General features: G+C 57.3%; 1 protein-coding gene across 1 annotated transcript; it reads left to right on the top strand.

Annotated features, from left to right (window-relative positions):
- Positions 1–329: 329 nt before the first annotated feature.
- On the top strand, positions 330–2765 carry LOC128202465 (uncharacterized). The gene has a single exon (XM_052902921.1). The coding sequence runs from the start codon at positions 330–332 to the stop codon at positions 2763–2765; it is 2436 nt and encodes an 811-aa protein (XP_052758881.1).
- The last annotated feature ends 320 nt before the right edge of the window (positions 2766–3085 follow it).

The following is a 3085-nucleotide window of genomic DNA, read 5'->3' on the forward strand; positions in this document are numbered from 1 at the left end:
GGTGCATCCTGGGCAACGGCGGTAAGTGACTTCTCGCTATTTAGAGATCTCACTTACCGACGGCTAATCTTCCGACGCCGCGGGTGGGACGAGTTCGTGACGCACTATTTGTGTTGCGGACTTGCCTGACTCGCTCTTCGTTTTCTTTCGTCTTCCTTTTGTTATTCTTCGTTTTTGTTTTGTTTGTTTTATTTTTGTTTTGAGTCTTTACTGTCGTCTTTTCTATCTTCTGTTTTCTTTCTGTCGTTTTGTTTTTTCTATCATTTTTCGTTTTCAATTTCCTTTCGCCTTTCACGGGACCTCCCCCGTTAAAAAAGGAAAACATGAGAATGGCCAGTCGCAAAACTGAATTCCCCAGGGCGGTACCGTCGGGAGACGGAGAATCCGCCACCACCGCACCGGTTCAGCCGGGGGTGGTCAGCCCCGTGTATCTGGGGGGGGCAACGGAAGGCCAGAGGGTAGTAGGAGAAGATGTTGTTGTGAGAGGAGAGATAGTGAAGGAGGTGGGACTGGAGACCAAAGTGGTCCCGGTAAGAGCTCGCCGGAGTATGGAGATCGATCCGGCTATGGACGATGAATTGTCCATGCTTGCCCGCGAGATCGACAGCTCACTTTCGCGGTCGACTTCGTGTGCAAGTATGTTATTCAGTGAGGATGAGGACTTTTTGGAGCGTCCTCGCTCCAGGCGCAAAAGGCGCCATTCGAAAAGTGATGAGGAGTCGTCAGTTGTCGAAAGCGACTCACAAACCTCGGCTAAGAGGAAGGGAAAGGCTGGGAAGGCAAAAGCCCCCAGCAGCGCAGAGCAGTTCCGTGTCGCTCTGTACGAAGGAGGAAACACCGTTCCGCCCAAGGCTATTCCACCTAAGGCCACGGGCCGATATGCAGGACTGTCGCAGGCGAGGGCCGACCTTGCCGAATATGTCGATAGAGAAATGGAGAAAGAGGCCGCAGAGGCCGTTGCCGGCACTTCGAAACCAGTGACTCGCCATTACAACATATTCCCCGTGGAGGAAATTAAGCGAGCAGACGTCGTCGGAGCCGAAATGGATGAATGTGCCAGAAACGTTTTGGAGGCCGTCAAAAAATCTGGCCACTTGAAGGGTACGATCATAAAAGCGATCAAAGAGAATATAACGACCATCCGCAGAAACACGGAGTGGTTCGTTGACCGGACGAATACGGCCGAATGCGCTGATCTGCGCAAAGACAACGCTCGGTTGGAGGCTGAGTTAAAAGAGCGGCAAATTATGATGACCGGCATCCGCGAGGAGTCGGTCAGAAGCGCCGTCGAGATGAGGGCCCTTCGCAAGGCAGTCGCTAACGCCCCAAACGCGAAAGAGGTGCTCGAGCTTAGAGCCGAGAGGGAAAACCTTGAGCGTCAGGTTCAGTCATATGTCGACGAGACCATAGACCTGAAGAGGAGATTGCTGGAGCAGAGCGTTGAGCTCCGCAAGCTTAAAAACCAGCTACAAGAGCTGCAAGCCTCGTCAGTGCCGCAGCGTGCGCCTGGTGAGGCTACCAAGGACAAGACATGTGCTGCACCGGCCCCTATACAGCCGGTCGCGGCTTCTCCAGATGAGAGCCTGGAGGCGAGAATTGTACGGCAGATCGGAGACATTTTTAATGTCCGACTTGCCGCAATTGAGGAACGGCTCGCACAACCCGGCAAGAGGAAGCCGGCACGCAATGCGAAAGCCGCAAGGAGTGCCTCGCAATCCGCTCCGCGAGCACCGAAGGCACCAACCCAGAGTAGGGACCGGGCAACTCAACCGGTTCCAGCTGGCGATCCGGGCACGAGTCGCGCCCCGCCGCCGTCCGCTAGTACAACAACGGAGCAGTGGACGACGGTCGTTCGGCGCGGCAAGCGTCGGAAGAAGACCCCAGCGAAGGAGGCCCCCGCCAGTCAGGCGGCACAAGGGAAGACGGCGCCTGCCACGGCACCGGCGCCGAAGCCAAAGAAGAAGAGGAAGAGAAGATTCCGTCTTCCGCGCTCGCAGGCAGTCGTTATCACTCTGCAGCCCGGCGCGGAAGAAAAGGGTATAACCTATGCGACAGTGTTCCGAGAGGCCCACAGCAAGCTCTCACCGACCGAACTCGGAATCACCGATGCCAGGTTCAGATTAGGCGCCACAGGGTCGCGTATACTGGAGGTGCCAGGCGCCGATTCAGGCGACAAAGCAGACCTGCTGGCCAATAAGCTGGCAGAGATCCTGCCGGAGGGGGCCGTCAAGATTTCCAGGCCGATCAAGTCGGCTGAACTGCGAATAAGGAATCTGGACGACTCGGCTACACCTGCCGAGGTCATTGCCGCGGTTGCGCGGGAAGGTGGTTGCGACGAGGCCCTCATCAAGACGGGGGAGATCCGTCGCGCTCCCTCGGGAGTCGGCTCCATATGGGTTCGCTGCCCAGTAAGTGCTGCCAAGGCCCTGTCCAAAGCCGGCCGGGTAAAAGTGGGCTGGGTAATGGCTCGGGTTCAGACATTAGAACCGAGGCCCATGCGGTGCTACCGCTGCTTGCTCTCTGGGCACGTAGCGCAGTGGTGCACCGCCAGTGTGGACACCAGCGGGGGCGTGTTGTGCTTCCGCTGCGGAAAAGCGGGCCATAAATCCGCTCAGTGTACTGCGCAGTCGCCAGCTTGCGGTTTCTGCGCCGCGGAAGGTCGAAAATCCGACCACAGAGTAGGCAGCACAGCAAAGTGCCGTCCACGGAAGGCTCGAGCTCCGGCGCGAGATAGCCGTGTAGGCGGCGAGGCGATGGATACCTAGCGGTGCAATTTACACGCCGTTGGGAGTCCATCGGCTCCGATAGTGATCTCCAGGGCGGAGGATGGCGGGAGACGTCCGAAGCCCATTGTGTGGTAGGAGATCCGAGAGTCATGCGCTGCGTATTCCCGGCGCATCACTCAGAGAAGCCCTGTAAAGGGGGCGGCGCTGCTGGTGGTGTGGATGATTGCGAAAGCGTACCCAGACCACCGGTGCGAAAGCGCCAAGAGGAATACCGGGGGGTTTTAGTGGGTAAGAATCCCACAGTATCCACCGTCATCCCGCTGGCGGTGGTTCTCTTTCTGAAGATTTTCCCCTCGTTA

Source organism: Galleria mellonella, unplaced genomic scaffold (genome assembly GCF_026898425.1).
Source record: "Galleria mellonella isolate WM207_F2 unplaced genomic scaffold, CSIRO_AGI_GalMel_v1 utg967, whole genome shotgun sequence".
NCBI classification, from domain to species: domain Eukaryota; kingdom Metazoa; phylum Arthropoda; class Insecta; order Lepidoptera; family Pyralidae; genus Galleria; species Galleria mellonella.

Coding starts and splice junctions, on each gene's coding strand:
- LOC128202465 (XM_052902921.1), top strand. CDS start 330: ATGGCCAGTCGCAAAACTGAATTCCCCAGGGCGGTACCGTCGGGAGAC.